At 45.6% G+C, this 18,607-nt stretch overlaps 1 protein-coding gene across 2 annotated transcripts in view; it reads left to right on the top strand.

Moving 5' to 3' along the window:
• Positions 1–18,607, top strand: part of CFAP74 (cilia and flagella associated protein 74) — a 70,991-nt gene that overhangs the window by 50,391 nt on the left and 1,993 nt on the right. For both annotated transcript variants that reach the window (XM_048518467.1, XM_048518468.1), the window contains exons 26-38: positions 350–626; positions 1,935–2,060; positions 2,796–2,932; positions 6,259–6,393; positions 7,130–7,239; positions 7,787–7,842; positions 8,644–8,763; positions 10,872–11,027; positions 11,341–11,467; positions 12,052–12,206; positions 14,396–14,519; positions 15,005–15,132; positions 15,823–15,957. In XM_048518467.1, coding sequence (XP_048374424.1) covers positions 350–626; positions 1,935–2,060; positions 2,796–2,932; positions 6,259–6,393; positions 7,130–7,239; positions 7,787–7,842; positions 8,644–8,763; positions 10,872–11,027; positions 11,341–11,467; positions 12,052–12,206; positions 14,396–14,519; positions 15,005–15,132; positions 15,823–15,957 — 1,786 coding nt within the window. The remainder of the gene's footprint in view (positions 1–349; positions 627–1,934; positions 2,061–2,795; positions 2,933–6,258; positions 6,394–7,129; positions 7,240–7,786; positions 7,843–8,643; positions 8,764–10,871; positions 11,028–11,340; positions 11,468–12,051; positions 12,207–14,395; positions 14,520–15,004; positions 15,133–15,822; positions 15,958–18,607) is intronic.

Genomic DNA, 18,607 nt, shown 5'->3' on the forward strand with positions numbered 1-18,607 from the left:
AACAATGCTCATGGGGTACTATGCAGTTCAGAATGAGCAGCAGGAATACTCTGCTGTTGGGGAAAGTAAGAAGTGGAATACCAGGCTTATACTATTGAGACCAGGGGTAGGCCAGAACCTGCAGTGGCTCTCAGAATCCACTCATCAGTTTTGGGAACTACAATTCCATCTGATCCACCTTACCAGCAGTTTACGGCCAATTGTAGTTCCATGTGGTAGAAACTGATGGAATCGCCTATGTTCCTGAACATCGGAAAGCCGCAGGTTCCCTATAACCCAAGACTATTCTAAGGCAACCAGGGCTGACTTTTGTGTTGGTGCACCCATTTCTGCTGCATTCTATCTTTAGACAATTCAAGCTGTTGTGCAAAGCCATCGGCGTCCACCCTCCTCTGGAGCTCTCGCATTCCTTGGTTCAGTTTTCCGCCACCGCTCTCAATGATGTGTCGACAGCCACCCTCTTTGTAATCAATAACCACGTCAGCCTCAATCAGTTCAGTCACGCCGTCCCAAGGATCGGCAAGGGAGACATTGCCCCCGTCGGACCCACTTCCTTCCAGTTCATCATCCCTGAAGGCTCTCCCATTACAATCATGCCATGTGTTGGAACAATTCTGCCTGGAAAGGTAAATTCTCTGGGTGCAGGCTGAAGATCCAGAAGGCAAGTGACAGGACATTGTAAGCCCCTTTGAGTAAACCCAGAAAGTGGGAATATAAATCCAAACAACAACAACAACAACAACTACTACTACTACTACTACTACTACTACTACTACTACTACTACTACTACTACTACTACTACTACTACTACTACTACTACTCTTCTTAACTAGCAACCATCACTAAAACTGGCAGCAGTGAATTCCATAGGTTGGTTGTGCAGAAAAGAGAGCATGAGTCTTGTTCTGTCTTTCTGAACTTCATTTCCTCACCCCAATCTACAGAGTGGGGTTAACAGCCTCAGCCTGACCTACAAGGTGCCTGTGGAAATTTCAGCAAGGCCTGCAGCCACCCTTTAGTTTCTCATTAAAGCAGATTTCTTTTTTTCCTCTTTTCTGTCTTTCAAAAAAACAACAGGTGGGGGGACTTTAAATCCAATTCAATTCAATAAGCCTTTATTGGCATATACACAATAGTATAAAAATACAGTTCCAGTTAAAAAGTGAATAGTAAAAAACTTCACGTTTGTCATACATTCAGTTTACAAACTTCTGACAAAAACTTTGCCACTATAAGGCAACAATGAAAATCCTGACAATTTAAAAGCGTAACTACTTTATCTGATTCAGTATAATCAATCATAGAGTCTAAGCCTTGGGATAACAGACTGGATCGGAGTTCTTGGTGTAATAAACAGTTCAGGAGAATGTGTGGGAGGAATCCAGCTGTCCTATGCTACAGGTACAGAACCTCTTATCGCTTAGAAGACCTTTAAGTCTTCCTCTATGTAGCGGACTTTAAATCCCACAACTAAGTAAGATTTTTAAAAAGGGAAGATGTATGCATGTAGACCAAAATATAACAGCAGCGGTGTCAGATCTAACACATGTATTTCTGTAAACAGTTTCCAAATTTGGAAAGGGGAGTCCATACGCAGTTGTCATCTATATGTCATGCGTTGATAAAGAAGCCTGCTATAATTCTAGCAGTGACAGCACTGTGTTCTCCAAATCATTCAACGCATGCCCTGCTGCTGAGCCTTCTAGAGGCACAGGTTGATTGATTGCAGGTCAAAGCAGGATGCTGAGTTAGATAGATTATTGGGTTGCTGCGGCAGGACTCAGTTTATGACAAACAGGGTTATCTGTCTAGAAAGAGGATAGATCTGGCCTCTGCAGTAGATTTTGTATTGTCTTTCTCCGTTTCCCAAATTGAGTGGTACCATCTCTGCCACCTCATTCTCATTGGGTCTCTGGTTCTTGTTCAATCCCAGAAGTGCTTGGTGGAAGTGTCCTTCCGCCCAGTGTTGGGCGAACAGCTGATCAAGCAAGAAGCAGTTGAAATGATGCGCCGGGCTGCTGAAATGAGGGTGCTGAGGGCCCGGGAGCTGGAATTCCAGGTATGTACACGTGTGTGTGTGTGTGTGTGTGTGTGTGTGTGTGTGTGTGTGTGTGTGTGTGTGTGTGTGTGTGTGTGTGTGTGTGTGTGTAAAAGAGTAATCTGTGCTTCTTCTGCCTTGCTTATTGCTAGAAGAAGAAGAGATTGGATTTATACCCCGCCTTTCTGACTTGTAAGGAGACTCAAAGGGGCTGACAAACTCCTTTCCCTTCCTCTCCCCATCATAGACACCTTGTGAGCTAGGTGGGGCTGGGAGAGTTCTGAGAGAACTGTGACTGGCCCAAGGTCACCCAACAGGCTTTGTGTGGAGGAGCGAGGAAACAATTCCAGTTCACCAGACAAGAGCCTGCCACTCAGGTGGAGGAGCAGGGAATCAAACCCGGTTCTCCAGATTAGAGTCCACCTGTTCTTATCTCCTTTGCCACCATGTTGAATCTCTAAGACTGGCTAAGATGCACAAGAAGACTTCCGTGGTGACTGGACCACTGGGGAGCTTCAGAAGGAAATGAGAATGGGGAGGGATGTCAGTAGAGCCATTCAGCTCTCTTGAGGTCTAAGCACATGCACATTAGCTGAAGTGTCAGGTTATGGAGTAGCAAGCATGAGGCACCAGACTAACCATTTAGCTGGGGCAGTAGAAGGAATCAACTGGAGTAGGTAGAAGTGCTCGGGGGCCTTGCTCAATCACATTGCGTGAATGCTTTGCTTCCCCTTCCCCTCCTTCTTTTCATGACAGAGGAAGAAAGAGGACTCCCTGGCTGGGCGCAGGAGACTTGGAAGCAGCTTCTATATTTGCCAACCTTCGAGGGAAAGATACAGCAAACACGCCCTGAAAGTGTTTGAGATACCCGAACCGGAAAACATCCTGGTCAGGTGAGGCCTTTCTCCGGTTCATGTATCTGCCACCTGTCCCGGTGTGGATGGATCCCGTCAGTCATGAGCCCACCTGTTTCATTGATAGGGTGCCACCCACAGCAAGGGTGACGCATAGTGGGGGGAAAGAGGAAAGTCACTAGGCAAGCAAGTAGAAAACAGGCTAACAGAGAGCTAAAGCAGATCTGGGTCTGCTTGCTGCCTGCACAGGAGACTTTTGGAACCCCGTGTGTCCTGCCACTGTTCCAGGGTGAGAAAAGCAATTTATAATAATAAAGATCACAGAACTGCAACAACTGCATTATGCCACGCATGAAAAGTTTGGAAGATCTAAAGCAACACCTTGATTTGGTCCCAGGACCTTAGGGTCTGGCTGTCTACTGCACTCATTGCTAGTAGCCATGTAAGAGCCACGTTGTGACTATTGATCAATATGGGGGCTCCTCCGAAGAGGAGCAGAGACAGCTGGACAGGGACAGGGCACCCCCAGACACTTTTCTTCCTTGTTTTCTATTATCATGTTTTGCTTAGCGGCTAATTTTCCAGAGTGGTTTTGAGGAGGAAGAATGGGAACAGCTTGGTCCTAAGGACAGGTGAGAAACGTAGGAAAGCAACAGGGGAGGAAGAGAGCCAGGCGCTTTGCAGGCCCCTCAGGCAGTGGTGGGATTCAGCCGGTTCGCACCACTTCAGCAGAACCGGTTGTTAAAATGGTGCTTGTAAACAACCAGTTGTTAAATTATTTGAATCCCACCACTGCCCTCAGGTATTCTGGGCCTGTCTCCAGGAAAGCCATCTGAATCCTCAGCAGGTGGCAGTTGGCTTACACAAGGCACCCAGACCCAGAGTCTAACTGGCAACCAGCGCAGATTCTTAAGGACAGATGTGTTCAGTTCTGGGCACTGCAGTTTAAGAAGGACATTGGCAAGCTGGAACGTGTCCAGAGGAGGGCAACCGAAATGGTCAAGGGTCTGGAATCCATGTTTAGTCTAAAGAAGTGAAGGTTAAGGGGGCACACAATAGCTATGTTTAAATATTTGAAGGGATGCCATGTCAAAGAGAGAGCAAACTTGTTTTCTGCTGCCTCAGAGACTAGGACATGGAGTCATGGACTCAAAGTGCAGGAAAAGAGATTCCACCTGAACATTTGGAAGAACTTCCTGACTGTCAGGACTGTTCAACAGTGGAATTCATTGCCTTGGAGAGTAGTGGAGTCTCCTTATTTGGAGGTTTTTAAGCAGAGGCTGGATGATCATATGTTGGGAGTGCTTTGATTGTGTGTTCCTGCATAGCAGGGGGTTGGACTGGATGGCCCTTGGGGTCTTTTCCATGATTCTATGTAATGTTAATGCACAGAGACCAATTTGATCAAAAGTCAGGATGCCTTATTCTGGACCAGTCTGTTCCTGAGCATTTTTCAAAGGCAACCCCCCACAGTACACATTTTGGGTTGACTTCAGGGATCCATGTAGACTCCCCGTGCTGGTCCAACTTCACACCAAGTTGCATCTCTTTTGCAACAGTTTCAGATGCATGAGAGTTGCTAAAGTTAGCAGAGGTATTATTGTATTGAACTGGCCACCTTATTAGTCCTGACGAGAACCAGAATTTCTGTGCGACTCATTCAACATCCCGAGGCCCCATGCACATGTTCCTTCTTCTAATCTGCCGTTGCGACAAACTGCAGTTCATGACAAACAGAGACTGCTTTGAAGCCCCTGAAGCTTAGTAAAGAGAGGTTTTGTGGCTCATGATTAAACTGTGAAAAGATGTGGCGGGGATATCTTCGCCCTGGTATCTTTTGATGCACAGTCCAAGGCCAGAGACTTCAACTGTCTAGCCCAGCGTGACATTGTGCATCAAAGCTCTGAACTTTGGTATTGTGTGTATGCATAGAAAAGCAGCCGTCGCCCACCCACATGTGCTCTTATGGCTCTGCCATAAATGAGAGGCAAAAAATTAAAACCTTCTCTGAACATCCTCTTTCAAACTAAGAAGGACTGATAAATAGGAGGAAAAATAAGCAAACAGAGGAGTGTTGGGAAGGAGGTCTTCTGCCTGGCAGATCTAATACTACACACACACAAGCCTTTATTGGCATATAAAACAGGACAAAATTTTTAAAACAAAACAAGGTTAAGAAATACAGTTAAAATTGCTAAAATTACTAATTTCCAGTATAAAATTTGCAACACTTTCACAAAAGAGCACATCAGAGCTGTTCAGGAGATTGGGTATCTTATAACACTCATGCCACTGAGAACATTGCAAGAAAATGGAATTCATGTATTTCATGTGTATCTTATTGTATTTAGGGCATAGAAACAAAGAATGGTCAAGTGTTTCAACCGTAGTCCTATCACATGAACAAACTCTTTTAGAACGTTCCATATTCTTAAATCTTCCCTCCAGCAGAGCTGATGGCAGCACATTACATCTTGCAGTAGCCAAGGTTCTCCTCTGGGTGGGATTAATCAGCAGACGAAGATATGATGCCATAATTCCACGCTCGCATGGGATTAATAATGTAGTCGGAGAACAGGTTGTCTTGGCAGCACGAGTCAAATTATGAAAATCAAGACCCAAGAGCCTATTCTTAACTAGTCTAATACAAGCCTTTCTCAAACTTTGTCAAAATATATCTCTACTTTCCCCTTCCAGTAAAGAATGCCAGTAATGCTGAGATGTGGATCAGAATGGTCTAATTATTGATTTTGTTGTTTTACCTAACTGACTTTTGTAAGCCACCCTGTGCCCGTATAGCCCATATTTAAACAAATAAACACATGAAAAGGAGGGTTTCCCAGGTCTAGCATCCTGTTTCCCACAATGCTCACCCAAGTGGTCTGAGCTCAGAGGCAGGATATAAATCCAGCGGTTCTTTCTTGATGTAACCAACAGCACCACCAAAGCATAAGAATAGCCCTTTCGGATCAGACTAAAGGTTCATTGTCCAGTATTCTGGAACACTTCTCCTTAAAAAAGAAGGCCAAGCAGTTTTGAAATCTGTTAGAGGGAGAGGGTGACCATTTGGGCAAGAAATGTTCCACAGGTTCTCCTAAAGGTGGTGAAAAGTCCTGTCAAGTTGCAACTGACTCACAGAGATTTTCAAGGCAAGACACAGAAGCATTTTGTCATAGCCTACCTCTTCATAGCTTCCCTGGACTGCCGTGGGGGGGGGGGGGGAGCAGCTCCCATCTAATTATTAACCAGGGCTGACCTTGCTTAGCCTCTGTGAGCTAAGAAGTCTGGACTAGCCTGAACCATCTTCAACAGAGCACGTGAAATGACTGTCTTCTCACTGTGAATGTGTGCTTTTGCCTTTCAAGTTCAGAAGAATATATTGCAGCTCATGTGAACCTGATCCGGAATTTCACGAAACAATTTGAGAGATATGTCATACCCTGCCTGGTGGCAAGTGGGGCTATAGATGAGAAGAAAGGACCCGAAAACTTGCAGTACAGGTACAGATGATGGGAGGCAGGGGAGAGGTCGTGCCTGTTTGTCCAGTCACATGTGTCCTAAGTCAAATTGACAAGCTGGAACGGGTCCAGAGGAGGGCAACCGAAATGGTCAAAGGTCTGGAGTCCATGCCCTATGAGGAGAGACTTAGGGAGCTGGGGATGTTTAGTCTGGTGAAGAGAAGGTTAAGAGATGACATGATAGCCCGGTTTAGATGTCATGTTGCTGAGGGAGCAAGCTTGTTTTCTGCGGCTCCAGAGACTAGGACTAGAGAGTATTAATGGAGTTCAAAGCCCGAAGGAAAAGGAGATTCCACCTAAAACTTATCAGGAAAACTTCTAGACTAGTAGGGCTGATTCGACAGTGGAATGCACTGCCTCAGAGTGTGGTGGAGTCTCCTTCTTTGGAGGTTTTTTAAAGATAGACTGGATGGGCTTTCATCCTGACAGGCAGCCATGGCCGGGTGGAAAGGATACACGCTGCGCCCAGAAGCTTAGTTCCCTACTTGCTCTGGCCCTGGTTCAGCTGCACCCCTGCCGTGAACCCCCCAGGGAGTTTCAACAGAGGAGCCGCTGTTGGGGGAGGGTGTGGCACCCAGGGTGAGCCTCGGGCACTGTTTTATGAAGCTATGCTCCTGGTGCCATCCAAGGTTTTTTGGTATGACACTCCATCACTGGGACCACAACTGCGGTTTGTTGTTGTTGTTGCTATCATCATTATTTTGTTTTGCATCCACAGTCCATATAATACCTTGTACTTGGAGCTGCATTGTCCTGCCATTGCGCCTTCTCTGCTGTTGATTTCGAACAATGGAAGAAGCACCTTCAACTTTGGCTGTGTGGCTGTGGGTATGAAACTTTTGGCAAGCAGGCTTCTCCTTTGGTTAGCTGTTGATTGTGCTAAGCTTGGTTATCGTATGGGTTTCTAGTCGGCATTTAAGTCCTTCTCTTCACAGGCAACCTTGTAAAAGGCTTGTATAAACTAGCACTGATCAAGTTCTTTCTACCCTGCAAGAGACTCTCCTTGTGGGATCTGGCTGCTGGAATCTGATGCTTCCCATCTCGGTTAAAAAGGAACACTTGGTACCCTGAAGCACAGCTGAAGTCAGCTACTGCTGATGAAACACAATCAAAGTTGATAGGGAAGAGAGTTTTAGAGGGGGAAAGAGGGGCGTAGGGCACATGACCTCACTCCCTCTTCTAGTTGCATGTGGCTTTAACCATGTTCTTATAAATAGGAGTCCTGAAAGTGATATGGGAAAGGGCACCCGGGGACAAAGCCTCCTCCAGACGCCCCCCATGGATCGCAGGGCCCTGCCCCCGTGGGTCACTGATCTTACACTGATTTGTTTATATGGATGCTTTTTTGCAAATGTGAAACTCTTTCATCCATCAGGGCACAGAATCAAGAAAGAAATCAGAATACAGAACATTTCTCAAGAACAACTACCTGTATCTTTTACTGAATCATTTCTTCTTTTCCTTTCCCTTTCCCCCAAGACCACATGCTGTTCTGTAGGAGGCGTCTTCATGGCTTCAGCGGCAGGATTCTTAGAAGACCTGCCCAAGTTTGCAATTTCTACTTGGGAAATAACGATAACAGAATAAAATAACATGGGGCGCTCACACAGCCATTGTATTATTGCAGGCTGTTCCGTACCACAGCCTTAATTGCACTGCAAATTTGCATTGGTTTGATGCCCATTTCCCCTAAAGAATCCAGGAAATTGTAGATCAGTGGAGGATACCAAGAATTCCCAGATTTCCAGACCTCCCGCCTTCCATGCAGAACGAGCTCCCAGAATTGCCTGCGGAGATGGAATGACAATTCCACCAGTTTGTGTCTGCGGCATGAATACACCCACACGGTGCATGTTCTCAGGATAGATTCAGCGCCTGCTGCTTCCCACATGTGAGCCCAGTCATAGAAGTTTGATAGAAGAGAACATTGTTGGCCAGATTTTTGTGGAAGGTTTCTCCCTCATCTGTCCATCACTCATTAAGCCACCTTGCCAAGCTGTTTGTGAATACTCGCATCTAGTAGACAGATGTCACCTGCATGGAAGGGCCAGGGAAAGATACATTTACAAACCAAAATGCCTGCGAGGAAGCCCCATTATACCCTGTTCCTTTCTGCACTCGGCAAGACGTCATAGTCTCTAGGTAACAGACTGTCAAAGCTGCCTCCTTTTTTTGGCAACGGTTGCTTTGGTTACCATTAAACTTGCATTTTCTTGAGCTGGAACTTCTCAGCTGGGATATTCCCTCTTGAGTCCCTTTGGGCCCTTCTGGTTGCTGAATCCCTTTCGTACGCTCGAGGAAGGAGAATCCAAACAGCTCGACATCTCGTTCTGTCCAGAGGAATGCAGAACGGTGAGAACGTCAACTCATTTTATTACATCCCCGCCCTTTTGGGTGACATACTCGAGTTCCCCACCCCATTTTTTATGAAGGCCTGATTTAGAAGTGATGTTGAGGGAGAAGTACTTACAACCATTACCTGTAGTTCCTCATCGTGGTACGTGTAAGCACACCAGCAGAATGTCTCCCCACTAGCAGGTGTGTTGACGACAGATATGCATGGGCCAGCTCATAAGGGTGCTTTAACATAATGGGGACCGCATGACATGATCGACCAAATTAGTTGCTTGCACCCAGGGGCAGGCAGACGTTCTCATCAGCAGGGGTATGGGGTAGTCAAGGCAGGCAAATGTCAAAGGCAAGGCACTATGAGAGTTGTTGATTCCCCAAACTGAACTGAAGCTATTCATAGGAATTAGTGCCTGCAGGCATCTACGGCTAGACCTTATCCTACATCCCACAAAGCCCCACAGTGGCATCTCAGACCTGATGAATAGAAGAATGGCCCTGGGCAGCCAACTGGGCACTGAACTAAACTCCCAGCTGGGCATTCTGTTTTCTTCAGTTCCTTGGAGTGGAGCTGAGGCCTAAGCCGTGGTGGCGGGCCTTTGGCACTCAGATGTTATAGTTCACCAGCATGGCCAATTGGCCATGCTGGCAGGGGCTGATGGGAATTGTAGTCCATAACATCTGGAGTGCCAAAGGTTCGCCATCACTGCCCTAAGCAATCTCCTTAGAGGACTGCTAAGCCTCCACAGTTTCAGACCCTGACTCATGGGCCATTTGAGCTTCTGACCCAGCATCCACAGTTGGCTCCATCTCTTCCAGTTGATCCTGGAAGTCAAGAGGGCTCAAGAACCATAGAGTCTGCGTAGGGGTAGCCACGCCTGCATTCTAGTCCTTCAAGGAGGACTCCTCAGGCCCAGCCCTGGCACCTGTGTTTTTTTCCTGTGGATTGTAGATGGGCAGTCCTGTGGAGACGGGTTGCATGGGTGTGTCGTCAAGTCACAGCTGACTTACAGTAACCCCACAGGTTTTTCAAAGCAAAAGAAGTTTAGAGGTGGTTTGCTATCACCTGCCTCTGTGAGGGCTGAGAGAGTTCTAAGAGAACTAAGAGAACTAAGACTTGCCCAGGATCACCCGGCAGACTTCATGTGGAGGAGTGGGGAATTGAACCCAGCTCTCCAGATTAGCATCCTCCTTACACTGCTGTTAACCAGAGCATTAGCAGAGCAGAGATTTTGAACCTGGGACCACATGCTCTTGTGTAATGGTCATCTCAGCCCATATCGTCTACCCTCAGGGGTCAAATGTCCCTGGGCTGCAGCCATTTAGTCACATGGGGGGCAGAAAGTCACCCCCACACCCCTCCTCCTTCCCCCCAGGGTCCATACACTGGCTTAAAAATATTGTTTGGTCGTGGTGGGGGAGTGACCGCCCATATGGAGGGGAGGGGCGAAAAATCAGATTTTGCAATGGGCTACATTTTCCCTAGATATGCTTCTGTCTACCATGACTAGAAGTCACAGAGATCATTCCCAGCTCTGGTGGCGGAGACCATAGAGCCATTGAGCCAGACACCTTCTGCAAACAAAGCCGGTCTCCTGCTACTGAGCAGCCACCCACCCATCTGTCCACCCAGGCCCATGTGGGCTCCCACAGAGAACAGAGTGGCACTTGCAAAGAAATGTGCTGCTAGCTGTGTGCTGCAATATACAATTAGCAGCTCAAGACATAGCCCAGCAGAAAGCTGAGTACTTCTGTCAGCTCTCCAGATGGGAACGGCTCCCTCTTGGTAGATGCAGTTTGATGAACGCCAGCGCCGTGTCAAAAGAGCCTCTAAAACCCATATCCAGTGGTGGGATTCAGCAGGTTTGCATCACTTCAGTGGAACCAGTTGTTAAAATGGGGCTTGTATACAACCAGTTGTTAAATTATTTGAATCCCACCACTGGAACCGGTTGTTAAATTATTTGAATCCTACCACTGCCCATACCCCCCTAAGGATCAAAAGAAGCCTACAGCCAGGCCCCCATGCTGCGCTAAGGCAGCCTAGAAAAAACGCTGCTTCTCCCTTTCCACGCGTTCCTCCTGACCAACACGAATCTCCTTCTCCATAGTTCTTTGAAATGCTGGAAATCCGAAGCGAGAAAGCTACCCTCTCCATCACTTTGATCGGCGAGGGGGTGATCCCTTCGATCCTTTGCTCGGTGGAAGGAGACGTGTTAAACCTGGGCTATGTCATCGCCAAGGAAACAGCCACTTCCACTTTTAAGGTAAATCCCAAGCACCCGGGGACCTTCAGGGGTGGCACAGCTTTCTTGATCCATCTCCAGACTGTGAGCTGCCCTTCGAAACCTGCACTTCCGCTCATTCTCGGGAGTCTTTAAAAGTTCAGAACAGAGGAGGAGAGTAAGTATGAGTTCGACTGATCTTTGCTTGCATGGAAACCGCATCACACGGAAACTCAGCTCCTATCATTCTTCTGAGCTTCCTTTCTAATCGTCCTCCTGATTGCTGAAGGTGTGACAGTCTTGGAAAAGGGCTGAAGGATAAGGCTAATGGGCTTGCAACTTTGACCCCTTGCAGATAGAGAACACTTCTTCCATAGACCTGAAATTCTCCATCCTTCTCGAGTCTCTCTCGCCGAACCGGGACAAGCAACAGCAAAAACCTCCAGCTTTCCTCACCTCTCAAGGGCAAATGGATTTTGTCGGTAAATGGTTGTTCTCAGTGTTTTCAGTCTTCAAATGTTGGTGGTCCTCCTTGACAGCCATGACATATGATGGTGACGATGGTGATGCCTTCGACCAGAGGTGTCATCTGGATATGCCATGAAGGTGACCTGGTTGGGCCAGGCCCTGGAGGAAAGGGTGGCTGCCTCACCTGGCCAAATATACTAGAGACAAAAACCAGCCACACACGGCTGGCTCTAGAATGGCTCTGTGTGTGGGGAGGGAGGGGCCTAAAGTGGCGAGCCCACAGCAGGGTGGGGGGGCTGCCTCAAGAGGGCTTATCAGCCCCGTGAGCCAGCCGAGGCAACTTCCTCTGACTCCCAATCTTGGACCGAGGAGGGAAGGCTTCTTCAGCTGGCTCGCAGGCCTGATGAGCCACCTCAAGTTGCTGGATTCGGCCCCTAGGCCACGTGTTTGACGCCCCACCTTAGCCTAATAGTTTGACTCAGGGTCCATCTTCCTTGGTATTGCCTACTCTGGCTGGCAGCAGCTCTCTAGCAGTGCAGTCCTGAGCAGGCAGAGGCCTTTCCTCCCTCTGCCAGCTGGTATCCAATTCGTCTCGCAGGTACACAGAACTACAGTGGCCTGAGCGTGTTCAGCGTCACCCCAGTCGAAGGCATTGTTGGGACCGGGAAGTCCCAAGAGTTCACCGTCACCTTCAGCCCTGACCATGAGAGCCTCTATTATTCCGACTGCCTAAAGATCATGCTCTTTGCCAAGGTGAGACCGCCTCGGGGTCTGCTTTATGTAGAGCTGAGCACCAGCAGGGAATTTGGGCAGATAACTGCTGGCGTGCGCTCCTTGGCTGTCTAAGTAGCAGCCATCTTTTGCTCTTCCCTTCCCCCGAAAACTTGGACTCCTCAGCTCTTCTCCCTCACTTGGGGACTACAGCAGGGTAGAGGTGTCCTCCAACCCACTAACACAGTGAAAGGGGAAAAGGTCTCTGAATTCACCTCCGTGAGGGGATGAAAGAACTCAGACTCTCTAGTCTTTATTATTTTAATCAAATTTCTATATCGCCAACGTGGTGTAGTGGTTAAGATCAGGTGCATTCTAATCTGGAGAAACAGGTTTGATTCCCCACTCCTCCACCTGAGTGGCAGAGGCTTATCTGGTGAACCAGATGTGTTTCCGCACTCCTACATTCCTTCTGGGCGACCTTGGGCTAGTCACAGTTCTTTGAAACTCTCTCAGCCCCACCTACCTCACAAGGTGTCTGTTGTGGAGAGAGGAAGGGAAAGGAGCTTGTAACCCAGTTTGAGTCTCCTTACAGGAGGGAAATGTGGGGTATAAATTCAAACTCCTTCTTCTTCTTTTGGGCTCAGGGCGGTTCACAACCACTTATAAAACAGCATCCGATACAATCATTATAAAACACAGGACTTGCCCCTGACTTCCCACCCTGAAGACCTCGGGTTCCTGAGACTCCAAAGGGCAGCATCCCATCTGCATGCCCTAAAAACAGTTCCAGCAAGGCTCTTGCAAAACTGTATCATCTTTCATGGTAAAAAGTGGCACCATCTGTGCTGAAGAGAGCAGTGTTGGGACTGAACCCCTCAAGCTGGCGCCGATGCAGGTGCCCTTCTGATTTGTTCATCGCGGCAGTAGAGCATCAACAATTGATGAGGAGTGCCATCTAGTGTTTGTTAGAGGCAGGGCCGAGCTACACCACCTGCAAAAGTACAGAGAGGTGGATGCCTTCCCTATGCAAAACCATCAAACAGCCCGAACTGCTTCTCCTGGATTTCCAAAATGTTTCAGAACTCTGCATGCCTAAGGGACGTGTGTCTTAAGCACAGTCAAGTCACTTCCAACATATTGCCACCCTATGAATTAATGTCCTTCCAGGTTAAAAGGTGACATGATAGCCATGTTTAGATATTTGAAGAAATGTTATGTTGGTGAGGGAGCAAGCTTGTTTTCTGCGGCTCCAGAGACTAGGACCAGGAGTGATGGGTTCAAGGTGAAGGAAAAGAGATTCCCCCTAAACATCAGAAGAAACTTCCTGACAGTCAGGGCTGTTTGACAGTGGAATGCACCTCCTGGGTGTGTAATGGAGTCTCCTTCTTTGGAGGTTTTTAAAGAGAGGCTGGATGGCCATCTGTTAGGAGTGCTTTGACTGTGTGTTCCTGCACAGGGGGGATGGACTTGATGACCCTTGGGGTCTCTTGCAATTCTATGATTCTATGAAAACATTCTGCCGTTAACCGCCTCGCAAACAGAAGCTGTGGTTTCCTGCACTGAGTTAATCCATCTCAAATGGGGTCTTCCTCTTGTCTTGCTGCCTTTAACTCTTCTTAGCATTACTGTCCTTTTTCAGTGAGTCTTGTCTCCTCATAATGTGACCAAAGTGTGATGGCCTCTTTTTAGTAATTTGAGCTTGTAGGCCCAGTTCAGGCTTGATTTGATCTAGAAGCCAGGGATTTGTCTTTTTGGTGGCCTGCGATATTCATGAAACTCCTCTTCGGCACTGCATTCAAAGGAATCTATTTTTTTCCAGTCAGCGTTCTTCATTGTCCAGCTTTCAGGTCCATAGATAATAATGGGAATACTATGGAATGAATTAGCTTGATCTTAGTCACAAGGGATACATCCTTACACTTAATGATGTGTACTGGCTCTTTTGAGACTGCCCTTCCCAGCCTAATTGCTTGGCTGCAATCTCTTTTTTGGTCAACAATGGAGCCAAAGAATAGAAAATCCTTGTTCCAAATTCTTCTTCGGCAACCTTAACGTTGTGACATTGTCCAGCAGTCATTGCTTTCTGTCTTCTTGATGTCCAGCCATAATCCTGCTTTTGCATTCTCCTCTAATTTTTGTCAGGAGTCATTTCAAGCCTTTACTGTTTTCTGCCAGCAATACTGGTGGTTAAGGTGCTATCTGCTTTCGACCACCTTCCTCTCCTTTAGGAAATCATCCGCACCATTCAGCTGAAAGGGTGCGCAAGGAACCACATGATGTTTGTGGAAGGAGGTGACCCACTGGACGTACCCATAGAATCACTGGCCATGACAACATCTCCGGTGGAAGCAGGTAACACTGTGCTTCTGGTTGGGCCCTTGCAACATAAACCCAATGGAAGTCAGTTTCATGTAGGCAGCTCAAGGCTGACTGAACCTTCTATCCTTCTGAGGTCAGTCAAGTGAGTACCTGACTTGCGGGGGGTAAAGTGTAGACCACTGGGGAAGGCAATGGCAAACCACCTTGTAAACATAGTCTGCCTAGTAAACGTTGTGATGTGGAAGTCACCTGATACACCCTTTCCCTTTAGAAGGCACATGCCCTGCAAGGAACAGGAAATGGCCCAATGAAGGAAACTTCAACCCAGTCCCAGTATGACTTCCCTGTAAAACTCTCCGTAGCTGGAGATCCTGCCACAGGGGTCATGCGAGCTCAAGGCTTTTACATGCTTCCAACTGTGACTGTGCGTTCACCACAATGACTGGATATGGTCGCGTGCTTCAATAACATGGGAATACCAGCACATGCTTGTTCACTGGAATCTGTGTCTCCTGCAGAAAGCGACAAGCTCACGAAACCCATCCTTCTGAAGCTGGAGTGCGTTCAGTCTGAGACCTTGGTGGTCCCAGCCGTCAGGGAGCTGAGAGTGGGCGGGATACGAACTGCCCAGTTTGCATCAAAGAAGGTACGGTAGCTCGCCTAATAAGCCCCCTCAAGGGGTTGGATCGAGCCCCTTGGAACCTTCATTCACACTTTTTAAAATTAAGTAGTCCTTTAATTGAAGCATAGAATTGAAATCACTGACATTAAAAGCATTATTGAAATTTCATCAAAAACAGCAGTAATTGTATAACCTCTGTTTCAATTGATGGGGCTTCTTTCAAGTTTGTCTTTGTGGCATGGGATGTTTGTTATTATTTTTGTCTTGGTACTTAGAATTCAGACTCAGCTGATCAGACATGTTATGCCTATTTAATGAGGACTTTTCAAGAAATGGTTTTTTTAAAGCTTCCCTAATGTTAAGCAATGAAATTATGAGAACTTATTCATTAAATTAAATTACAAGGGCTATTTTTACCATAGCATATATTGTCACAAAACTGAACAATATTAAGGTTTATGTCTAATATAAAGCATATATGATAGGTTGCGCCTGTTTTTAGAGGGTGCTCAGGAAAAGTGAGAAATTCTCTCCTTGGTTTCTGTCGATTTTAGCATCTTAAGACTGATTTGAAGAGTCTTATGAATGGGAGCAGATCAGATTGGGGCAGGCGGGGAAAGGACCCTGATGTTCATGTGGGTATGATTGTTTAAAATTCTCAGAGGCTTCTTCCACAACATCAAATGACTTGCACCAAATCCTTCTTTTCTGCAGATCATAGAATTCAACTGGGAAAGTCTGTCCGTTGTGCAGATGAAAGGATTCACCATCGACCCTGTGAAAGGAACGGTCGACCGCGGGCAAACCAAAGTCATTACTGTTTCTTGGATGCCCCCTGCTGGCTCAGATGTACATATCAGGTTTACAAAGCACAGAAGTGTGCGGTGGATTTGTGTGGTTTGTCTTGCACTCATCCGCTTCCACAAAGGGTCAGAAGTTCTGGCTGGGGGCAGGGGACAGGCCGTTTCAGGCTAAGTTTCCCACTAAGGATACAGTTCTGAAGTCTTAGCGTTAGTCTGTAGCAAATGTTTGTTTACAAATATGCAAGTCCGCAGGTTCTCAGACAGTCCCGAATCCTTCACTCTCATTTCTAAAAGCGGTGATGTGCACCCCTCTTCTGTCCTCCCCAGCGACTGCCAGACATTTGCACAACTCAGTTTGGTCCGCTCATTCGCTAGCAACTTTGCAAACTGTAAAACTATTTCCTTTTGCTTTCTCCTCCCGCAAGACAGTCTCCCAAAACCAACCCATTTTGGTCCAAAAAGAAAGTACAGGGAAGGAAGCTGTTGGTGTGCATGAAGTGAGATCTGGGCCATGCGGGGCTTACTACAGTTTCACAGGGCCTGTAAGACAGAGCTTTTATAACAGGCCTATGGTTGGGGACCGTGATGCTATCCAACTCGCTGGCCTCCTTTCCCCCTTCCCCTGCAGGTGTGGTGTATGAATGGTTACTGATTACTGTTCAGCTTTTTAGTCCTTTCCACACATGCAAAATAATCCACTTTCAATCCACTTGGAAGCTGTGCGGAATAGCAAAATCCACTTGCAAACAATTGTGAAAGTAAACTGAAAGTGCATTATTCTGCATGTGTGGAAGGGGTCTTTGACATTGTTTTATCTTCCTTTGCTAATATTAATGGCCCTGGGACATTGATGGGAATGTACTATTTATTGATGTTATTGTGGTAAGCCGCTCTGAACCTGTGTGTGCAAAGGGCAGCCTGTAAGCTAAATAAATAAATTCTGTTGGGGTGGGGGTCAGAATAGCCTTTACTTGGATAGTGTGCTTTTGATCCTCTTTCTGCCAAAGCTAGAGATCCTTTAACTGTAATTAAAATTCAGTAGTATTGAACTGACCTAGGCCCTATAAAAGGTCAGACGGGAGGGTAAGTATGCATTCCTGCTATTCATGCCCATTGGGATGTTTCTTCCGTGCTGGATCCAGGATAAAGGGAGGATTACGGTCTCCCTGAACACAAAAGGGTCAGGAGTCTATTGTATAGCTTGTTGCCTTCAAGCTGTTTATCTTTCTAGAGGGTAGGAGAGAAAGAAGAAAAGAGAAACATGGGGAAAAGAACCTGTCTTTGAACCCCCTTTCAGCTTTTTAAATGTCAAGTCATTTATGCACACGTGGTCTCCTCCTTCTCTTTGAGCTTACATTCCCGTATGTTTCGGTAATCAGTAATAATCTGTAATAATCTGTATCACTTATCGGTAATAATTGATAATAATCGGTTTCAGTAATCGGTAATAATCTGTTTCGGTATCGGTAATAATCAATTTTGGTACCGGTATTAATCGGTAAAAATCAAATTCAGTAATCAATAATAATTGGTTTTGGTAAATGGTAATAATCAGTAATAATCCATTTTGGTATCAGTAATAATCGGTAATAATCAGTTTTGGTAATTGGTAATAATCAGTAATAATCAGTTTCATTAATTGGTAATATTCGGTTTTATAATCGGTAATAATCGGTTTCAGTAATCGGTAAAAATCGGTAATAGTTGGTTCTGTATTGGTAATAATCAGTAATAATCAGATTTGATAATTGGTAATAATCGGTAATAATCAGTTTCATTAATCGGTAATGTTTGGTTTCAATAATCAGTAATCAACTTGGGGATGGGGCGGTATATAAGCTCAAAAAATAAATAAATAAATAAAATAATAATAGGTTTCAGTAATTGGTAATAATCGGTAATAATGGTACTGGTGTTGGTAATAATGTTAGTTTTAAATGTCGGTAATAATCGGTAATATAGTAATTTCAATGTCGATAATATGTCGTTTGCGGTACGTAGGTAATATCGTTTTCAGTAATCGGTAATAATCGGTTTCAGTAATCTGTAATAATCATTAATAATTGGTTTCATAAATCGGTAATATTCTGTTTTGGTAATCGGTTATCATCGGTAATAATTGGTTTCAGTAATCGGAAATAATCGGTAATAATCGGTTTCAGTAATTGGTAAAAATAGGTAATAATTGGTTTTGGTATCGGTAATAATCGGTAATAATCAAATTTGGTAAGTGGTAATAATCGATAATAATCGGTTTCATTAATCAGTAATATTCGGAATCGGTAATCATCAGTAATAATCAGTTTCAGTAATCGGTAATAATCGGTAATAATCGGTTTTGGTATTGGTAATAATCAGCAAGAATTTGTTTCAGTAATCGGTAATAATTGGTTTCGTAATCGGTAAAAATCGGTAATAATTGGTTTCAGTAATCTGTAAAAATTGGTAATAATTGGTTTTGGTATCGGCAATAATCAGTAGTAATCAGATTTGGTAATTGGTAATATTCGGTTTTGGTAATTGGTAATATTCGGATTTGGTAATTGGTAATATTCGGTTTTGGTAATCGGTAATCATTGGTAATAATCAGTTTCAGTAATCGGTAATAATCGGTAATAGTAGGTTTCAGTAATCAGTAATAATCGGTAATAATAGTTTTTGGTAACCGTAATGGTAATCCTAATGAGCAAATCAGA

Source organism: Sphaerodactylus townsendi, linkage group LG16 (genome assembly GCF_021028975.2).
Source record: "Sphaerodactylus townsendi isolate TG3544 linkage group LG16, MPM_Stown_v2.3, whole genome shotgun sequence".
NCBI lineage: Eukaryota > Metazoa > Chordata > Lepidosauria > Squamata > Sphaerodactylidae > Sphaerodactylus > Sphaerodactylus townsendi.